Source organism: Podarcis liolepis (assembly GCF_965112155.1).
Source record: "Podarcis liolepis genome assembly, chromosome: 5".
NCBI lineage: Eukaryota > Metazoa > Chordata > Lepidosauria > Squamata > Lacertidae > Podarcis > Podarcis liolepis.
Genome location: NC_139556.1, coordinates 40,720,967 through 40,741,059, shown reverse-complemented (window position 1 = coordinate 40,741,059; position 20,093 = coordinate 40,720,967). Strand labels below are relative to the sequence as shown.

At 39.7% G+C, this 20,093-nt stretch overlaps 1 protein-coding gene across 18 annotated transcripts in view; it reads right to left on the bottom strand.

The window, feature by feature from the left end:
- CPEB3 (cytoplasmic polyadenylation element binding protein 3) overlaps positions 1 to 20,093 on the bottom strand; it is a 77,740-nt gene that overhangs the window by 4,444 nt on the left and 53,203 nt on the right. For 16 of the 18 annotated variants that reach the window (XM_083505884.1, XM_083505876.1, XM_083505882.1 and 13 more), the window contains 5 exons: positions 16,007 to 16,174; positions 15,815 to 15,904; positions 5,831 to 5,949; positions 3,260 to 3,374; positions 2,170 to 2,351 (listed from right to left, as the gene is read on the bottom strand). In XM_083505884.1, the coding sequence (XP_083362010.1) occupies positions 2,170 to 2,351; positions 3,260 to 3,374; positions 5,831 to 5,949; positions 15,815 to 15,904; positions 16,007 to 16,174 (674 nt within the window). Of the gene's footprint in view, positions 1 to 1,504; positions 1,616 to 1,968; positions 2,352 to 3,259; positions 3,375 to 5,830; positions 5,950 to 15,814; positions 15,905 to 16,006; positions 16,175 to 20,093 lie in introns of those variants that run through there. The other 2 variants (XR_014526848.1, XR_014526849.1) reach the window with 1 other exon arrangement.

The following is a 20,093-nucleotide window of genomic DNA, read 5'->3' as shown; positions in this document are numbered from 1 at the left end:
CTTCAAAGCATTTGCTGGAACTTCCATTTGCATCATTACGTAACCCGTGAATGAGCCTTCATATATCAGCATAAAAGTCAAATGTTTTCAAAATCTGCTCTTTTAAATCCTTTTGACGTATTAATAGCACCCCACTCCTATTACAATAGCAAATGTTTATGATCTCCTTTATATTAAGACTAAGTTTAAAGTACTAGACAGTGCCACTGACCTAAGCATAGAGCTTCAAGCCCAATAAAACAACCACATTAAAACATTCACTTGTCATGATCACTGGAAAAAGTGATCAGAATAGAAAAGGCCTTGTCTTTCTTGTCCTGTCCCATTTTTCTTTTCATAACATTAGATGTTATTGCCAAAATAAGTCTTTAATGATTCAGTGTCAAGGTAATTATATTCTGAGCTCAGCATTTGAGACAAAGTGACAGCATGACTCAGGATTAACACTGATGGTTCCAGTCATGCAAGAATTAATGGCTTTATAGATTAAGCCCTATCAGATTTATCACACTTAAAAATTATAAATCTGTAAGGATATGAGTCAGCCGAAGTTAAGCATACTTGTATCTTGCTTACATACTTCTCATTAAAATCTATGTGGGGTTTCTTTTTCTAAGTAAAGTCTAGAGAGTTTGCTCTCTCCTGGGTGGGGTGGCAGTGCCATTTGGATATTCAATGAGATCTTTAAAAATATATAATCTTTGGATTTTTTTCACATACCCTATTTTATTTCATTAAAAATACATTTCTATGTAAATAAGGTCAAGCCTGTACAAAAATACCGTATTTTTCGCCCCATAGGACGCACTTTTTCCCCTCCAAAAATGAAGGGGAAATGTGTGTGCGTCCTATGGGGCGAATGCAGGCTTTCACTGAAGCCTGGAGAGCGAAAGGCATCGGTGTGCACCGACCCCTCTCACTCTCCAGGCTTCAGGAAGCTATCCACAAGCCTTGCAAGCCCAGCAGGAGTTCCCGGGCTCTCGAGGTTTGGGGCGGCAGCCTGCCGCCCGAAGCACGGGGAGCCCTCCGGAGGGCACCCCATGCTTCGGGCGGGTGTCCGCAAGTCTTGGGGGCGGCAGCCGCGGCTGGGGGGGGGAAAATAATTTTTTTTATTCATTCCCCCCCCCCCAAAAAACGAGGTACGTCCTATGGGCCGGTGCGCCCCATAGGACGAAAAATACGGTACGTGTGCCATTTTCACAACAATTTTTGTTAAAATCATACCAACAGCAGCAGTTTTTACTGTGGGATGAATTAAGACTATGAAGGAAATCAATTTCAAAGGAAAGGGTATTGTTGCTTTGACCTCACATATTTTTGAATTTCTGCACCTTCCCACATTTAACCACAGTACTTTTGCCCAACTACTTTCTAGTGTATTTTCCAGCCCAACTGTTATATCCAAAAGTATATTACAGAAAAAAGTAACAAGGAAATTGTACTAAGTCTTCACTTATGAAGACAATATTGATTTTGCACACTGTTATTGGAACCCATTTGAGATTGGAAAGAATTTACATTTTAAAATCTAGCAAACACTAAATTTTGGCCATTAAAACAGTGATCAATCACAAACTCATGGGAGGGCTCGTAGCACTGCTGCGGAGGTCATGCACTACATCAGGGGTCTGCAACCTTTAAGACAAAAAGAGCCACTTGGACCCGTTTCCGAAGAAAAAAAACCTGGGAGCCGCAAAACCATTGCGACATTTAAAACAAATATAGACCTGCATGCGCGCTGCTGCCCTCCGATCTGACAGTGGGCGGGAAGGTGACGTCGGGATGGTGCGTGACTATCGCACGCACCGCCCCCATGCGACGTCACAGCCAGTACAGTGCCCGCCACAGTGGGGAGTGTCGGGGCGCACAATGTGCCTCCTCCCCTCGCTAATATCCGCCCCGGAGCCGCGGCAAAGGTGTAAAAGAGCCACATGCGGCTCCGGAGCCGCGGGTTGCAGACCCCTGCACTACATGAAGAAGGTTCCTTGGTATCTTCAGTTAAAAGATCTCCTCAAGTAGGACTTGAAAAGGCCACAGCCCAAGATTCTTGAGAGTAAATTTTAGTCGGAGGAGACGGTGGTGGATAAGATGGGCAAATGATGTGAGCCCACTTAAGATGCCTGCATAATTTGTCAGCCGTGTCAATCAGTCATATGGCATTTTGCTTACCCGTTTATCAATGTCATTGTGTTGGAGCTGGACAAAGCGAGCACTTATAGCAGCAATATAGCTCTGCTGATTGGAGAAAGCCACTCTACCAGCACCTTTTGGGTATTTCAGCTCTGGGTCCGTATCAATGCCAGCATAGCAGACTCCTCCATACAAACGATCCATAATCATTGCTAGTTCAACTGTAAAAGAATATTAAACTATAAAAGACCTATACATTCATTCAACTTCCAGTAGCTAATTTGTGACTTCTTGTTGTTTAGTCGTGTCCGACTCTTGGTGACCCCATGGACCAGAGCACGCCAGGCACTCCTGTCTTCCACTGCCTCCCACAAATTTGTAACTAGTCTACATACAGTGGTGCCCCGCAAGACGAATGCCTCGCAAGACGAAAAACTCGCTAGACGAAAGGGTTTTTCGGTTTTTGCGTTGCTTCGCTAGACGAATTTCCCTATGGGCTTGCTTCGCAAGATGAAAACGTCTTGCAAGTTTGTTCGCTTTTTTCTTAAAGCCGCTTGAAGAGGCGCAGTTGCGACGGACCGTGCTTTGCAAGACGAAAAACATCGCAAGACGAAAAGACTCGTGGAATGAATTAATTTCGTCTTGCAAGGCACCACTGTATATAAAAAGCCAAAATTCTTGATAGTTATAGCCCCAAGTAATCTAAAACAGGAAATGGAAATGGCTGACTGTGTAAAAGACAAAAATCCTAGAAAAGCAAACAAAGTCAAAAGCAACAGAAAACAAACTTTATAAACCACGACAAACGGAATACCAGAAATGTAAACAAGTTCTTATCAGTTACCTATCTATGACAGTCAACAGATTACGCTTTTAAAATGAATTGTTTTATATTTCACTGTTTAAAATGCAGAGCAGTCAGTAGCTCAATGCAAGTGGTTTTTCAAGACTGAAATAATATTGTATAGTATGTAGTTTGTTCCTTAATCTTGCTGCTTAAGGGGGAAAAACCACATTGAAGTCCTTGCCAATTTGAAATATAATGAAAAGCTCTACAGACTATTACTGCATCATTCTTTGAACGTTTTGTTGGTCATGGTTTTGGTAACCATTAAACATATTCACTCACCAGCTCTGAGGGGTCGTGGGACTCCTCCAACAAAAATAGTTTTTCTGGGGTCTAAAGGTTGAGAGCCATCCATTACAAAGTCACTGTCACTTAAGTTCCAAGGTCGAATTTGCACCTGAAAAAGCCAAAAGATTAGCTTCATTTTAAACTTCTATTTTGAAAGCAACAGAAGTCAAGGAATAACTTTTTATCCTTTCCCATTTCTAATAGCAGTATAACCAAAGTTAATTCCAAATAAATACAAACCAATGAAGATGGGATGTTCTAGAATTTATCAGAAGAGATATGCTGCACTGAAGCACCATCATAAAAGCATCAACTTATGCAGCTATGCAAAAAGAATGCAGGCAGCAGGCTTGCCCCTAACCAATGCTGTATCTCCCTGGTGCTCACTACCAGCTTTGTCTACCAAACTGGCCAATTAATTTTGCAGGTACAAAGTAAGCTAAAAAACCTCCATTAGGATTCCCAAATACATCATCCAGATTTCAAGTATGTTCAGATATTCCCAAACACTGGTTGTCTTACATGTGACAGCTAAACTGACCAAAAATAAGATAAAAAGCATGGTATCCAGTCAACTCTTGGGTTCCATCCAGGCATAGCAAATCATGCTACCGGTAATTTGACTTGCCAGCAAAAAGCATTGTGTAAACTTAAAATCAGGGTGTTCATCACTGAATGGAACATTGTTAGGGATTAGTAAACTGGTGAGCAGCACATACTGTACAGAGCTTCTTGCAGAAATAAAATATAAGAACAAGATATGTACATGTTATTTTAACAATGTTGCCTAAGAAAGTATTTGCTTCGTACATAAAAATCTAGTCTGCTCACTCATATCTCTTATAAAGTTAATAAAAGGAAATCATTTCATGCAAAAAGTATCAGTTGTATTTCTTCCATAATGAGTATAAATTCAGTTAAATGCAACATTTACAGTCTCTGAATTTAATATTAATTATGGTAATTTACTATTTTATTTACTGCCTCTAGAAATAAGGTTGAGCAATATTTTTTTCACATAAATCTACAGCATTTCCTCCTATTTGCTTCTTTTAATACACAATTACACAGTAGAATACAGGCCAAGATTCATTTAATAAGCATTTCATACATTCTGAAAACTGAAGAAAAGGTGGTTGGTAGAGAACTTAATTCCTTTGCTTAGGCTAAGAGGATTGCCCAAACCGAAAGCATTTACTCTGTCCATTTAAGAAGCCAGATGGCTGAATTTGGGACAAAGTCTTTGAATTGTTTTGAACCAAGCAATCAACAAAAAAGTCATTTTCATAAGCCTTACAAAGCCATGTGAACTTGGAGAAGGTGTTTATAATATCTGAATTTGTCACATCTATGCATTTTTTATAGAGTCAGAATTTTAAAATATTCTAATACCGGTTTGGTTTGTTTTAAAATTCTCTGCTGAGAGCACCCTCATCACCACACCTTCATTCATGCCAAAGCCAAGTTCCCCTGAAGACCTTCTACTCATACAATCCTTACCCCATTTTAAAAGGAGGGAAATAGGGCGAGTTCGTTTCTCCTCAGAATCAAACATTGATCCCTAGTTCGTATTTTACTTCTCTCATTTAGCCACAGTGATGGGGCTGCTCCACATCAGTTCGTGAATAGCGGCAAATACACCTGAGAGAATTTTGGAATAATTCCCAATTTGCATACTAGGTAATTAACATCAATCTGGTTCAGGCACAGTTTTGCATTATACAAATGAGACTCAGGCTTATGTACACCTTTCACTTCTTTTTTCAAGTAACCGTGGTTCATCATTAGGTCCAAACCTGAAACTGAACTATAATTTTGCGAAACAAATCAAGATCATAAGTAGTTTTATTTGAACTATGGTTTAGGCAAACAAGACAAGTCAGTTTGTCCAGGTTCAGATACAAATAACGATGGCTTTTTAAAAATGGAAGCAAAAGTCTCACTGTGGTCATACTTATGGGGGGGGCGTGGCAGGAGCACACACAAACCAAAAGCCTGTTCACTAATGTTAGACTATATATTAAGACTGAATGAGGCTATTAAGAAGAAAAATCAGCTCATGTGTTTTACCTATACACTGCCTTACACCATGACATATCATTCACTTGTGATATTTTACTCCAATGCAGTACTGCTAGATTGCCTTCAGCTATACAAAATTCAGTACAGTGGTGCCTCGCAAGACGAAAAGAATCCGTTCTGTGATTCTCTTCGTCTAGCGGTTTTTTCGTCTTGCGAAGCAAGTCCATTGACGGATTAGCGCTATTAGCGGCTTTTAGCGGCTTATCAGCTTATCGGATCAGCTGATAAGCGGCTTAGCGGCTTAGAAAAGGGGGGGAGGGGAAAAACCTGCAGGAACTCGCAAGACATTTTCGTCTTGCGAAGCAAGCCCATAGGAGATTCGTTTTGCGAAGCACCTCCAAAACGGAAAACTCTTTCGTACAGTGGTGCCCTGCAAGGCGAATGCCTCGCAAGACGGAAAACTCGCTAGACTGTAGTTGACTTTCAGCTATACACACACACACACAGACACATTTTAAAAAGGTAGTATGTTGATTTACTTACTGGTTTGTCCTTGATAGTGGGACTTGATACACATAGATAAAGTTTCCCATCCTCTTCCAGACAGGCATCTATTAGAGCTTGCACAGAGCTTTCTTCCTGGAATAGCAGAAAGGCATAACCTTGGAAGAGAACAAAATTACAAAACAGGAATAGAGTCAGAAAATACAAATTATTGTGGGAAAGCAATACATTTAAATACACAAATATTAAAATTAAAACATGGCATGGATTCTGTATGACAGATGTGCCGTGGACACAGTTATTTCAAGGCACAATGTTGTTGTGGAAACAAGGCATATACAAATACTCCAGACCCGAACAGGGTCATTTGTTTTGTTTACACCTGACCTCCTAAAGCATTATTTGCATGAAGGCTTAGGATGGGGTTTAATGATTGCTGTACTTGCATAAATTCACAAGCAGAAATGTTATGTTGGGGCATAAGTAAAGTGGGCCTGATAACTGTAGAAAGAAATGCCCCTGCTCAGCAGATGCCCCTGCTCATTTTACTGGCCGTAACCCTTCCACCACCCCTCTTGCTCAACTGCCACAGGCCCCACGCACTTGCCCATGCTACTGCACGTCTCCTCCCGCTCAACCCACTCGCTGCTGCACAACCAGCTTACTTGCCCACTCTGCCCTCCACTCGTTTACTCTCCTCACCATCTGCGAGTCTCCAAGGCTTCCCTCACCCTGGAGAATGCACAGGTTGTCACCAGCATCACAATGGACTAGCATAAATACAGTATAGATGTAGAGTGTGCGCGCGCAGGGTGTTGAACTATTGCGCCTCACCACTTTACCTCCTCTGCAACAGCGTAACAGTCAGTAGCAAGAAGGGCTGGCTTGGTGTTAAGCTAACTCTTAAGTTGTGTGCGCCAAAGCACTGGTATATGCAGCTGAATCAGCATTTTAGCACCCATACCCCCTGCAGTAAGTATTAAGAGTGACAGAAGACAGCAAGACTCTTGCTGGTTTTCCTCCATTTGTATCTCACCATTAGCTATGATCCTATGCAAACGATGAAATAGAACAGTTCATACCACTTCATAGGTAGAGGATCAGGCTAAAAGACAGACCACTCTCCATATATAAACAATAATTCTATGCTAAGCAAACATCTGAAAAGCCCTTCTTTTAAGTGTACCTATGAGATATCTTGGATCCATAGCTAAATATTAATATTTGAATTGACTCAAACAGATAAAGATACATAAAAAATAAGGTGTTTTTCTACTGGGAAACGGTAGATTGAATTTGCATATTCAGGAAGTCTTTCTAAACTGTTAATAGCATATCAGCAATAGAACATATCGCTTATAGATATAAAATTTGGTCTGTGCACAGGCACTGTTCAGAAATGTTTTACATAGAATTTCCTATTCAAGATAGCCACTGCATTTGATCAAAATGGGGAAGAACACATTTAAACTCAATGACCATAGCTATTCAGCAAAAATACATTTAAATTGCAGACATTTGACACTTTGCAAAGTGTGTTAAAACTGTTTTTCAAGCTTCATAATGTCACTGCAGTGGGTTGCTCCCAATTCCACTACTGTAAAATGATATTTATTGAGATGACATATAGGTCCCTCTTTATGAAAAACATGAGAAAAACATTTAGTATTTTATCCAAGCCATACCCAAAGTAAACCCACGGAAATCAGTGCATCTAACTTAGTCCACATTTTTCAACTGGTCTACTCCGAATATAACTTACTTGAATACAGCCCTTAAGAAATGTAGGCAACTTTTTTTTTAAATTAGTTACAATTAGCATAAATGGTCATTGCTCTAGAGTCAGGCATATTTTTTAACTTTATAATTGTATGCTTTGAACACTAATAAAATTGTACTTCAAAATCCAAGGATGAAATGAAAAGTCAAAGAAGCTGATTTAAGAATACGAACCCAGAGGTACTTAAAAAAAAATCTGCAGAGTTTCATTTAAAGCGTTGCTGTGCTGTGACTTGCTTTCCAAAAACATCAAAGGCATTAGCGCTAAAGAAATTGCAAAATAGAAGAGTCTAATCTTACTTTAGCTACTGCAGAAGAGTGATACTGCATATTAGGCTATGAAGCTAGTTTCTTTAGGCAGTGGCAATGTACTGCAGTGCCAGCTGACTCATTCAACCAAGGAAATGGTGCATAAACATTTCAGATGAGGTAAAAAAAATAGTTTTACAGCTTGATTCCTATGTAGTGCCCTCCTGTCACAAAGCCACAGGAAAATTGCCACATAAAAGACATTATTCCTTATTGCTATTGGACTTCTTCGTATTAAAGCTTTAAACTAATTTATGCAGCAGCAGCATCTCTGCATCACAAATACAGAAGCACACTGTAAAGAATGAAAGTTAATCTATAAAAGGACGAATCAACACTGAGAGAGCATAATTATTGCTAGGGATAAAGAAAATCTATTTTGCCTTAACACTCCATTGAAAACATGCAAGAAATTTGTGTCAACTGATCCATTTTCAATGAGCTTTGAAGAGCTGCCCCCAACAGAACCGGGTTCAGGGTAAAAGAGTTTCCTGTCCAGGACTGGCAGGACTCTGACAAGTGTGCACTGGGGGAAGGGGGGCTGGAGTCTGACTCAGGAGAGGCGGTCAATGACATGTGCGGTACTGCACAGGCCAGGAGGCAAGAGTTGAAAGCAGGGGACTTTTCAGAGCTGGAGGGTGGAGCACAGGATGTGTTGGAAGAAGAGGAAGAAAAGGCAGGTCAGATAAGTGAAGGACTAGGTGCTTCCCCACCCTCTCCTGCACCACTGTCTCTCAGGAGGGGACTGAAAAGGGATTAGGAGAGGAAACTTCCACACTGCTGTAGCCTCTGTCATGCAGCCCATCAGGGAACTGGTAGAGGGGGAATGATCTGCTGTTGTGGCAGCTGCTCCATAGAGTGTGTAGGTATCCAGAGCTGTAGAAGCTGTAGAACAGGGGATTAACCTCTGATGCTCAGAAAAAGCCATTTATTACACCAGGAGACTGAGAAGTTGTCAGCTCCTGGGAACTTGGATGGCCAGATTGAACCCAACATTGAGGGACCTACCAATCGGGTGTTGTGGCTGACCAATCTTACCCACCCACAACACAGGTGGTCGGTCTCCAGGTCTCACTGCAACATGTGCCCTCTTTTAGGGAGGATATAATTTATAGTAAGGTTTTGCAACTCTAAATTAATTGTTTAGTGGTCATGGTTTGCATCATTATTTGGGGGAAAATATGAAGTTTCAATACAAAACTTCTTTTAAGTCAGTGCTTTAAATTAGCCATTTTTCTTGTTGATTTAAATCATTAATTTGAGTTGCCTTGATTTAAATCCAGTGCTTTTTTCTGGGGGGATGCAGGGGTACGCATAACCCTAAACATTTTGTGAATCTAAGTCCGGCCTCATTGAGGGGCAGTATTTCAATATGAGTAGGAAAATGAGAGTACCCCTAAACATTTTTAAAGAAAAAACCCCTGTTTAAATCAGTGCACCCAGCATTACAAACAACTGTTATGGTTTGGTTATTCTTGGCAGGCCACTACATCTTTTTACGTAGAAATATCAATACACACATATTCATATTACTGTTTTGATTACATTTTTCTCCTTAGCTTTATAAGGCAGCTCTTCTTTCAAAAAAATCACATCAACTTTAAAGCATCAGACTAAACTGCTAGTACAGGCCATAACAATTTGCAACAAAATGTAGACTAGGTAAAGGTAAAGGGACCCCTGACCATTAGATCCAGTCGTGACCGACTCTGGGGTTGCGGCGCTCATCTCGCTTTATTGGCCGAGGGAGCCGGCGGTTGTCCACAGACAGCTTCCGGGTCATGTGGCCAGCATGACTAAGCCGCTTCTGGCGAACCAGAGCAGCGCACGGAAACGCCGTTTATCTTCCCGCTGGAGCGGTACCTATTGATCTACTTGCACTTTGACGTGCTTTCGAACTGCTAGGTTGGCAGGAGGTGGGACCGAGCAACGGGAGCTCACCCCATCGCGGGGATTCGAACCGCCGACCTTCTGATCAGCAAGTCCTAGGCTCTGTGGTTTAACCCACAGCGCCACCCACGTCCCTTAAAAATGTAGACTAGGGACATACTAAAAAGTTCAGGTGCTATATTCAATTTTAAAATGGTATTTGTCAAAGTCAAATGAATGAGAAAACAACAATAAAGATTTCAATGAGGCAAGGATGAACTGTGTTACAATTAAGATAGTATGTAGTCTTTCATAGACAAGACAAAAAACAAAACTAAAGTACGATGTAGATTTGGCACTTGGTAGCAATAGGTGGAATAACTTCCAGGTAAGAAAATTACATTTCTATTTCTGTGAATGAAAAACAATCAACCACTTCAGAAACCAGTTTAGCATTAACATAGGAAAATGAAGTTTTAGTTTTGTATTCTAAAAGTGTAAAGAGATGACAGATAGAGCTATCATCCCACATATTATGCATGCACACATACCCACACATTTATATACATGAACATTCAGGATGAAGTTGAGGGGACAAATACAATCATCTACTTCATACGTAACTGAATTTGAGTTGTGTGGTTTTAAAGATCATATAATATGCAAATTGAAGGATACAGGCTTCTTCAAAACTAATTTTACCAATTCTGCATTTTTTAAAACAAAAAATTAAAACTCTGAAGCTTTTTGTCATCCAATCTATTTATGTTTTTTATTTAGACAGTGCCACTTGCATACCTGGCACATGAAGTAGGGAGAAAGGCGACAGCAGTAAAGAGGATTATGTTTCACAGCATGTGCTTTTGAAGAGTTCAGCTGCAGGTTAGCCAGTGGGGAAACCCTGCAGCAATCACATTTATTTTGCCTATGCCCCTTAAGATAACATTAGGAAAGAGCTTTGGTTATCCTATTCCATGACTCTGCTTTCTTACCTAGACTAACTGATCAATCCAAATCTTTGCTAAAACATACCTGACCAAGCTCTTATTTTATCATGCACTTATGCAAGTTACTTTTATTGGCTGGTACCATTTTTGATGTTTTCTGTGCTTGCTATTTAATGTACCCAATTATATTTTCAAACGTATTTTTATGTGATGAAGCACAGTGGCTAAGAGACTGAATTCTGTATCAGGGCACCCCTGCTTCAAATCTTGCTTCTGCTGCAAACTTCCTAACTGACCTGAGGTAAGCAACCCTCTCTCATCACACTTCTCCCCATCTGCAATATGGGGGATAATGACACTGATTTACCTTATATAACTGTTGACTATACGATTACAACAGAATAATGCATATAAAGCATTTTGAACACACTATAAGATGTTAAATAATACTATTAGGATTTTTACAGTATCTTCTATAGAGTCTCTTCTATGAATAATTGTGAGATACAAATTTTAAGTAATAGAACAGGAAGCTTATGCACAAAATATTCAGAATTATCTCCATAACCACAAAATGCACTTTACTCAATTGTTTGCAACTAAATACTTTAATTTGAACAACTGCATCAACTAAGTTATACCTTTTATTAACTCTAAAACCACATTTTTTGTGTATGATGATGTTTTTTGTTTAAAAAATAGTCAAAAATTGGGGGGGGGGGTTGTCTTATACATGGGTGGTGAATGCACAGGGGTTTGAGTTTGAGTTCTGGTGTGGGCGGCCCAAGCTCAAGTTTGGTCTCTGGCCCAATTTCTTAATTTTGGCATTAAAAAAAGGGGGTTGTCTTATATATGGGGGCATCTTATACACAGAAAAATACGGTACTTTGCCATTTGCCCTGGACATACTGTACTGTAATCCTCAGCAATATATAATACACTCCAAGAATCTTCAAAACAACAAATGCTACTTCAGTTTTTCATAGAAGCAAAATCATGGATGGAACTAATACCCACATCGCACATAGTGCAGTGCTTCAGAATATGGAGAATGTAAAATGCTATGTGAAAGCCATTTTTTGAATGTCTCAGAGACCAGAAATAGCAATCTCTTGTTCAAATATAGGGACTCAGCTTTAATTCCGAGAAGTCAGCTGTGTGAAAACACTTATGTTCTTAGCACTCTAAGACTCTATTTATTAACATAGTATGAAGATGGTTGGCCTTTGCAATTACAGCTTTTTGATTTAATATTTAATCCACAGCATTACTGTTTAATAAGCAGCACACTTAGCTTAGGATACAAACCATAAGAATATTTAAATGATTTGTGGTGATTGTTTAAATAACAGTAATTACATATACATTTGAGTGATGACTTTAAGGTATCAGTTCCTAGTACCGTAATTGGCTCAGGAGTAAAACATCTCAGAGTAACGGTGCTCAGCAACAAGTTAGAGGTCTTTTGGTTAAATTAGTAGAATAGGAAGATATAGCGTCTATGCAACTGCTTCCTAAGCATTGGATAGAGTAAAAAAGAAGGCAATCTGTAGGTAGTAGTGCCTGATGATTTTTCCGAGAGTTTGTGTAGAATAATAATAATGTACCTGAAAGATCACAAAGAACAGGGTTGTGAGAAGTATCAATAAACTTTGTATTTCGGCAACATGCGACTTGACTAGTAAGTAAGGCTTAGAATTTGAATGACAGGAGAGCATTGGGGGAAGATCTGGGGATTTTGATTGTATAGCTGGGTCAGATGTTATGTGGAAAAGAAAAGCAGAACTCATACGAGACACAAAACTCTGGTAAAATAAATTCAACTTGGAAGCAGGGTGGATCATCATCAAGCTACTTCAGTGAGAGGAAAGCAAGGTATTCAAAACGGGATTCTTGATTAACACTGTCGCAGGGAGAGTTGGCCAGTATTTATTCAGGAATGTGACTTAAATTAACTTAGTCAAAAAATAGGGTGGAGAAAAGACAAAGAATGGGGGAAGGGGCTCCATAGCTTTGGCACCTTTCAATCCCTGTGCCTCTTTAACATTAGCCAAGATGAGCTTTCTTTCAGTGAAATCTTTGAGCTGTTTGTAGCTGTTGAATGTGTTGTTGGCAGTTTTTCACAACTTGGTAGTAGAGAAAGCAGCTGATTCAATATGCATTACCTAAATCTGAAGACATCAAAGGAGTAGAGTTGTGCTTTTCAGTACAGGACCACTAACCCAAGGGGAAAGTTGTCAAATCTTTTGTATAGATTCTCTCTCCTTTACCTGACATCTCATGCAAAGCTTCAACAACCTTGGATGTGAACTCCTAGTACTTAGAACCAAGAGGAGTGGTGATTCTGCTGATGCACAACACAGGTATTCCTTGCCACTACGTCAACTATTCCATTCTGACTTGCCCCAGTGGGGCTGCCAGGAGGGCTTCTGTCAACAACTACCTTGGAACCATCATTACCAAGAAGTGACGGAGGAGTTTCCCAACAATTACAGGGACATAATTGACTGAAGATGTACATACTCATCACATAAAAAGTGTGGAGCTGACAAAGCAATAGGAATAATAGGCTTTGTGGGTGGAAATTCCAGAAATACAACCAAAGACTTCCCTAATGTTGACCACTGCAAAACTAAGACAGGAATGGGAACATACAACTTTAGATGGCAAGCAGACCTTCGGTAGGATTCCAAGTCTTTAACCCAAAAAGCTGCTGGGTGACATGAAGGTTTCCACACTATGGCACTACAGCCAATAAAAGGAGCAGTACTTGCCAAGTGTCTCTGTGCCATCAAAACACAAAAGCTCCCCTTCACTTAAGAGAGTTGGAATGTGACAATGCTGGTTGAATGGTCAAAGATTTGGTGGGTTACCTAGAAGATTCAAAGAAAAGGAGTGTGACACCCATGGTGTTGCACAACTACAGTGATAAGCCTGAGATATTTACAAGCCACAAGAAAACAAAATGCTGCAAAGGATACAGTAAAAAGTACTCTTAGCTAGCTGGCATAGATGTTGATCTCAGGAAACATTGGCAAGGTTATTTTTTAAGCATCCTGACAACCAGTGATGGGTGAGAAGAGTGCTCAGGAGGAGTTAGAAACATTTATAACAAAGACTGTCGACATAAGAATGTGAACATACTTGCAAAGTAACTAGCCTTTTGAACACAGAAGGAATGGTACTGCAGTTGTCAATTAAGTACCTGTTCCCAAGTTTACCTGACCAACAGAGTTTAATATATTCGTGCTACAGGGTTTGTGCTGAAAGCTTTGACAGCTCAGAAGTCAGTTATAAATAATCTGGAACAGTTGTGACCGAGTGTTCTTTAGCACTTTCAGACAGACATTCAGGGCAACTGGCAGGGGCTTTGAAAGCTGTTTCCCACATTAGAACCATGATAAAAATAGGAAAAGACTGTTTCCTTGTCTTCTGCTAAAATAGATCTTACTCAACAAGATTTTTACAAGCATGACAGAGCACTGATTTAGCTTCCTCAAAGGTAGAGCCAGTGTGGTGTAGTGGTTAAGAGCGGTAGTCTCGTAATCTGGGGAACCGGGTTCGTGTCTCCGCTCCTCCACATGCAGCTGCTGGGTGACCTTGGGCCAGTCACACTTCTTTGAAGTCTCTCAGCCCCACTCACCTCACAGAGTGTTTGTTGTGGGGGAGGAAGGGAAAGGAGAATGTTAGCCGCTTTGAGACTCCTTAAAGGGAGTGAAAGGCGGGATATCAAATCCAATCCAAACTAGTTTAAACTGCTTCCAACAGTAACAATTAAGGCCTTTTGCAGTTCAGCGATAGGTATTTTTTAAAACTAAAGCAAGAGGAAACATGCTGGCTTGGCTCCATAGTTCCCATGTACTCATGGGATGCTTCTGCTGGAGGAAGAAGGGAAGTGATTTTTGCCAATTCTTTCTCCCCCTGCTCCTTCAGACCCCCGTCTCTTCTGAAAATCTTCCCTATGGGGATGCAGAAATCTGTGGAATAGTGAAACGGATGCCACAGAGGGAGGGAAACAGGCAATAAGAAACCCCACCGTTCCCCCAGGGAGGAGTCTCTCCTGGACTGCAATTCTTTATGTGAGCTCAAAGGCAACTCTGAAACCCACACACTATTAGGAATCACCTGGTGAAGCAGAAACTGGTTTTACCCTAGGCCTGTATGATAAAATAAAAATAAAATCATAGCCTTCTACAAATGCTCTTTGGGGAAAAGGCATCTTTAAACTTTGCAATCAAACTGGCAGGTTAACTGATTCATTTTGGTTTTCTCATCAACATATTTATATAGTATATCCATTGCGTCATTTTTTGCTATAGTTAAAAATCATTTTGGAAAAATACAGTTGTTTTTAACATAAACAATGATCAAGTGGAAGATCCTCCAGTGATCTGCCCCATAGTCTGAATAGGAACCATGAATCTTATAAGTTAGCAGCTCTCAAAAATATTACTGTTAGAGATGCTTCACTTACTATTAATCAACTCAGTTCAACCCAGCTAGAGAAGAGGAAATGTACGTTCACAGCCCAAAATACAGCCTATTGAAGTGGCATACATTTTTCTAGGCTAATCATCAGGTGTGATGGAAAATGTAGTCCAGCAATATCTGGAAGGCACCACACTGGCTACTCCTGTCCTATACAGTATGCCTGTGACTATGAAGTCTTGCATGGACTAGCATTGCAACAACTTTAAGCTCTTTTAAACAATCCAGATGCTGGACACGCAAGCAAATGGTTATGAATTTATGTCCTAAAATACTAGCAAACACAATGATATTGCATCTAGCATATTGTTAGAGTGACCCTGTGCACATGCTCAAGAGAGAGATTAAAGAACTTTAAAAAGCCAAAAGAAAAAGCCAAGAACCACATATGTCTTTAGAGAAAGAGAAGAAGAAAAACTATTCACATACAAAGCCTCATATGCTGAAATTCTAAATTCATTTCTAAAAAAAACCTACTGTTAAACGGACATCCTTTTTGTGTTTATTCCATATTCTACCATCAGAAGCAGCTTAATTTAAAAATACTTCAAGCACTTAAAAACGTATACTTAAAAATAACACACAGAAGGAACATTTACATGCACCAGAAGGCTTATATTAACCCGATTACCTTTAGGTGGAAAATATGACTTGCTTTCAGCTTTATGAGGCCAGTCTACTACAAGAGGTCCAAACCTACGAAAGCTGGCAGTGATTTCATCTATATAAAAAAAGTTGTAAAGACCTTTAGAAAGGGAACTTCAAGGAAAATGACAATATTTCCCTTCCTCTCCCCACACTGAACATTACTATTTCACAGTACCTTCATCAATGTCAGGAGGCAGACCTCCAACAAACACCTTTCTAGAATAACGTTCCACTCTTTCACCATTTTGACAGCGGGTTGGAGAGCTAAGACCCGATGATAAAGACTGGTCACCATGACTGTCATCTAAGAAGCCATCTTCGAAAGGAAAGAGTGAAGAACGACCTGCAAAAAATGTTGTAGTGTATTAGAAGTCAGAACATTACACTTTTCTGGAAAGACATATTCAATGAACAAACTAAGAGTGTTTTAAAATGTTTAAGTTCATGCTTCCCCCCCAATGGGTTTTAAAATCCCTTCTATCATGCTATGCAATCACTGTTGTAGCCAGAGGTAAGTGAATTCTATATTGCAGATGAGTACAAAAATTTTCTCTTGCCTACCTCTACCCCATATTACAGCATGACTTGAACAGTGGTACTCAGATCACTAACCAATAATACACTGTTACTCTAGATGAGCGTCTACAAGTGTCAAATTGATGATGTAAGACACCGGTGTCAAATATAGGTGGGTTCAGATGCTGTGAATAATAATTATATGATCATCATGCATCATGAGGCACGAGTTGAGGTTTGCTTTCAGCACTTCTGCTGGGATTCTGTCCTTTCCTGGGGCTTTACCACATGCCTTGGAGTTGATGGCGTAGACAAATGCCAACCAACCAACCAACCACCACACAAATTTTTTAATATGTACTTGATCCTCCAACCATACATGTGAATAAGTGTCATTTCTGATATCAATACATTTCAAGCATGTTACCAGCAATGACCGGTTTGAACATGTGCAGATGATGAGGGTAATGTTGGGACCCCCTTACTCATTCATCCAGATGCACACAATACACACAGTGGTCAAGTGAGTTCAGAAATTAATTTTGGCTAGCATGGAAAGAGGAGATAAAAGATGATAAAGTAGCCCATTCTGTTTGTAGATCACAAAATTTATCTGTAGCTATTTTCATGTTTTATAGCACTGATTAGAATGTAGGTCTGCAGGTAGGATTTTGTAAATGTTAATATATTTTGTCCAGCATCTATGTTTTAGTTGCCTAGGAAATTATTATTGTAATAAAAATCAAACACAGAAGATTAATCTCTTATTCTGTCACCTGGAATGTTCATAATAATTATAATGGGCAATATACTATAAATTTAGGAAACTAAAAAGTTTTGAAAGGGCCAGTTGTATTAAACACCTGAACAATTTTAAACACATGGGGGAACACTCCATGCTAAGGTGCTTGCTTTGAAGAAATGCTGGATGCATAAGAAAATTTCATCTTAAAATGTAAAGACTAAAGTGGAAGCATGGGCAAGTCCTAATTAATGTAAGTAGACAATATAGTATGATTGCATCTGACGCACAATTAACTTGCATGATTTTCACTTGGCACAGTCTGTTTGAAAGCCCACAAATTAATTGCATGCAAGGCGGAGAGCTTAAAAGGTCATTTTGTAACTTGGTTTTCAGACTTGCTTATTGGGCTCTGGGATGCTCTCTGCCTTGCTTGGAAGGTAAGGATGGTCATGTGGGAGCAGTTCAGGTATACATGTTTTTGTGTATACACACCACTGCAGAACATAACACCCTTGCAAGATCCAATCATACTGTAATTCCTATTTTGGATACACTCACAAACTATGGGTTGGATCTCAAGATAAAAACAAGTACATGGAAGGAAAGTTTTGCATGCCCGCCCTCCTCTCCACAAATACCCACCTGTGCCCCACTCCAGGGTCACTCCAGAGGATCAGAGGGCTTTCCTAAACAATGTAGGAAGGGGTGTGGATGGAGTGTGCTAAGGGAGTAGAGGACTGCCCAAAATCAGACAGAGGTCTACTCAATTCCTCACCTCCTGCAGTGCCCCCAATGTCACATGCCAAAACCTCTGAAAAAGATTTTTGGGAGGTTCAGGTGGCTGTAAGGAACATAAAATTTTCCTTCTGTAAACTTCCTTAGGTTAAATTAACTTATCTTTGGATCCAAGTCCATGTTGGAAAACATTTTCATCAATAATTAGTTTCTTCAGTCTTTCCCTGTTCATGTGTCAGCGCTGCTCAGTGAAATTTTATCTTGACAAGGAAGCTTGTTAGAAAGAATGCTGGTCATCTCAGCTTTCACTTTAAAATGTTACGCTAGTTCAGAATTGTAGAGATAGTCTTAACCCTGTGGGTCTTTCTAGATTTTTGTTTGTTTAAGGTATTTGTATCCATTTCTATCAAAAATTAATCAAGACAGTTAAAATAATAAATACCAGCTGAACAAATTTATAAGCAACAAAAATCATTTAAGTTGCTTTAAAATCCAGTAGGTCAAAAGTTGTAAATGTTTCTAGCATAATACTAAGCAGCAGCACCCAAAAACACTCTAAATACATTTTGCTATTCCATAGACTTGGTGCCAAAATGGAAGGCATTTTGCTTCATGCGTGCCCATCGTTATCCAATAAGCATCCATGGCACTGATGCATCAGCAATCCCCAAAGCAAGGCAACTGCAACATCTATTCCATGAAAATGTCAACCTACAAACTTTTTTTCATTTTTAATAAACCTGTTTTATTATCATTTTAAATATAATTTTCCAAAGTTTCATTATCTGGAAACAGTTTTTCAAAATGGAATTTTACATGTGAGTAAAACAACAACAGAAGTTCGACGTGCAAGATGACTCAAAAATTCTCTATTATTTTCTCTAAAATTCAGTAAAAGAAAATAGAGAATAGGATAATGACTCTTTAATGCGTTGATTGTTTTGCTTTCTCCTTTGGTGAACTGAAATGCGTGTGTTCTTGCATTCCCTCTTAATTAGATAATGGTGTTGGGAACAGTTATTCTGCATTCACAACTCTAATTTTAAAAGTGAAACAATTCAATATTTAGTTAAGGACAGAAATGAAAATGACAGAAAAGTGTAACATGCATGCAGAACAATAGCAACGAAATATAAGTAGAAAAGGGGAGGTCTCTCAGATCTAATATTCCCCTCTAGCCTCAAGCACCATCATGTAACCCTGCCTAGAAATGATGGGAAAAGCCAGGTATCCACTGCCATAAGAGTCAAAAAAAGGAGGCAGATAGAAAAATAAGAAAACTTCCCTATGCAAGTTAGGATATGAACTATGAGAATATTCCTTTTAGTAGTTTTGATTAACTAACAAACTCTGCTTAGCTGGGGGCGGGGGCGGGGGATCCAGTTGCTAATGTGTTCCCTGCTCCACATAGTTTTCTTCAGTGCTTATATTTCAAAGACAGATAGTATTTGTGCCTTTTAAAATAGAAGGTTGCAAACAAGACTAAGATATTTTTACTCTAGCCCTTAGTATATTAACAGTGCATTGCTATACATGCCTACTAAGAAATATTTTAACGGGACTTATGATTTTAATGGAACTTACTTACAACGAAGTATTTAGGATTGCAGCCATGTCATGGCTGATATGGAAATTTGAGAAGCATGAAATCCTTTAGGCCCTCACTGGTCAGCCAGCCAGTGGCACATCGTTGGAATGATTGGCAGATATAGTGTTTGGCCATATTATTCAAGTCTGGAAATGGTGACTGAGTAGACTGGCTACAGACAGAGAGCATGGCAATATTTTGGGAGGGAGCGGGGAGGTTGATACCTGTAACAATACTTCTTGAAATGGTCATCTGTGCTGTCAAACAGGCCTATGCAAATCAACATTTGGGACTTTCTTTTCATCATGAAGTATCCAAGCACAAAAGTACAGCCTATGGTCCCTTAAGCATGTACCCCAAGGACAGCCCTTGGTTTTGGGGATCATTGGTCATGTTGGCTGGGGATGGTGGGAGCTGGACTCCAACAACATTTGGAGGGTCACAAAGTTTGTTATCTATGCTCTAGGTCACGGGTAGGCAAACTAAGCCCCGGGGGCCAGATCCGGCCCAATCGCCTTCTAAATCTGGCCCACGGACAGTCTGGGAATCAGTGTGTTTTTACATGAATAGAATGTGCCCTTTTATTTAAAATGCATCTCTGGGTTATTTGTGGGGCATAGGAATTCATTCATTCCCCCAAAAAAATATAGTCCGGCCCCCTCTAAGGTCTGAGGGACA